This window comes from Condylura cristata, unplaced genomic scaffold, assembly GCF_000260355.1.
Source record: "Condylura cristata isolate star-nosed mole 26May11 unplaced genomic scaffold, ConCri1.0 scaffold00023, whole genome shotgun sequence".
Lineage (NCBI taxonomy): Eukaryota > Metazoa > Chordata > Mammalia > Eulipotyphla > Talpidae > Condylura > Condylura cristata.
Genome location: NW_004567124.1, coordinates 16,018,591 through 16,020,723, shown reverse-complemented (window position 1 = coordinate 16,020,723; position 2,133 = coordinate 16,018,591). Strand labels below are relative to the sequence as shown.

Sequence of the window (2,133 nt, the reverse complement as noted above, 5' to 3'; positions counted from 1 at the left end):
ATCATATTCACACTAACCAGTATTGTAATTGTGCTATTAGCTTTTTCAAAAAAATATCTTCACAGTGAATTTCCAAAACAAAGTCAGTCTAATCCTGGCCCATCCCTGCTGATACCATTTTCATTCCCACCTTGTATCTCTAAGCATGGTTTTCTCAGCATCAGCATTATAAACCTCTCTAATGGCATACTTCTGCCATGAGGGACTGTCATGAGCACTGTGGGATGTTTATAGCATTCCTGGCCACTAGCTATTCCGTGTCCCTTCCTCCAGGGTTAACAACCAAAAAATGTCTGCAAACATTACTAAATGTCTACAGTAGTGGTATGGTAGTGGCAGGAAGGATATGCAAGCATACTCAATAGCACTGCTCTACTTCCAAACAAAGATCTGCTCCTATGGAAACATAGCAGAACTTCTCCCATGGAAGATGCAGTGCAGACCACTCTGCACTGAGTGCCTCGTTTGTTTTATAGTATAGCTGCACCCCCTAGTTTACATCCTTTCTAGACTACACTGCCATCGCTGGGGTGTCAGCAACAGGACTTATCATTCATGTCTGAACTCAGGTACCTAACACCTCGCCTGCCTGTACTCAATGTACTCAATGAATGTGTGCTGAGTAAACACAAAGGAAACATACAAAGAGAGGATTCCACATTTCTTAAGCTTATAAGATTGTGCTCATTACAACCACTCTAATCAGAAAGCACTATGTTTCAACATGAATGAGAAAGGTGATATATTTAAAGCTGTTTAGGAGTCTGAATTTAAACTGCGAGAGATCATAAATGAAAGGATGAACTGTCAAAGTGCAACTTTGTAAAAATATCAGTTGTAAAAAAATTGTAAAAATATCAGTTGCTCCTTTCAGGAATGTTCATAAACAGTGAGCCGAGTTGGCCTGTTACGCAGTTCTTGGCAACCCTGTAGTATAACTCTTCAGTGATGGGAGATGTTAATTAATTACACTATAAAATAGAATTACAATTAATTGTTAATTTAGGTTTCAAAGTGACAAACTTTAAAGGCTAAAAATAGTCTTTGATCTTTAAAAGGCTCCTTAATGAGGGCAGTATACTTTAAGTACATCATTAGTTTAAATGTTCAAATTGGGTCTAGAGGCTACTTGAGCTAAGCAAATATCTATTCCAATATGTTAAATGTTTATGACTTGGGATGGGAACAATTAACTGCTAATCAATGGGCCAAATCTTAGGTGAGGTCAGGTTCTGAAACAGGAGGACGACAATAGTAAATTGGATTTAGAGCTTTTTGATGTGATCTCTAAAAATCACTGGCAAGCAGAGACCAAAAGAATAGTATAAAGGCCAAACCAAGAGAAAAACGCAGGTATTTAAGATATTACTCATTAGTTAATAGTGGTTTTCAAGGGTACTCTTTGTTTAGATTAATGAGCCACAATTTTTAGAATTAAACTTACATGTCTATAGTTCAGTTACTTAAACATATAATTCAGTGTAAAATAGTAAAATCAGCATCACTTAATAGGTGATAACACTTAACTGTTAGCACCTATTAGAAATACTAGTGACACAGATTAGACATATTTGTGAATATAATTTTCCAGTATGACCTTGATCCATCATATGATAGTTCATTTCCTCCAAATTCAAGATGAAAAACAATTTATTACTTCAAAAAGCACTTTCTCAACAAAGATGCAAAAAGATCAGTTGTCACTGCAGGTAGAAGAAAGGTATGTTTGAATATTGTCTGCTTGAATATTAATAATTTACTAACCTTTAGTTCTGGTGAGAGATTCCAGAGACAGAGCTGACCCTCTTGACTTCCAGTCACAATTGTTTGCTGGTCATCAGTGAGCATGATGGCAGTGATGCTGTGCTGAGGGGCCTGCTTTCCCCAAAGCACCACTGCTTGCAGGGAGGATCTCATGTTGCGTATCCTAGACACAGGAAGAAGTGTATATACAACTGTCATTCTTAATCTGGATGAAATGTTCATGTATTAGAATGGATTTATGATAACACAGACTTTAATGACCTATTCTGTCAAAGATATAGGAAAGGGCACTTCCTCAGTTAAAGAAGATGGTCATCAGGCACAGAAATTACCACGCCCAATTAATATATCAAAGAAGAATGATGTTTA

At 36.8% G+C, this 2,133-nt stretch overlaps 1 protein-coding gene across 1 annotated transcript in view; it reads right to left on the bottom strand.

Moving 5' to 3' along the window:
• The window catches only part of WDR72 (WD repeat domain 72), a 173,289-nt gene extending 171,368 nt beyond the window's left edge, over positions 1–1,921 (bottom strand). The window contains exon 1 of the mRNA XM_012728569.1: positions 1,765–1,921. Within this exon, the coding sequence (XP_012584023.1) occupies positions 1,765–1,917 (153 nt within the window). The 5' untranslated portion in view covers positions 1,918–1,921. The remainder of the gene's footprint in view (positions 1–1,764) is intronic.
• Positions 1,922–2,133: the final 212 nt, after the last annotated feature.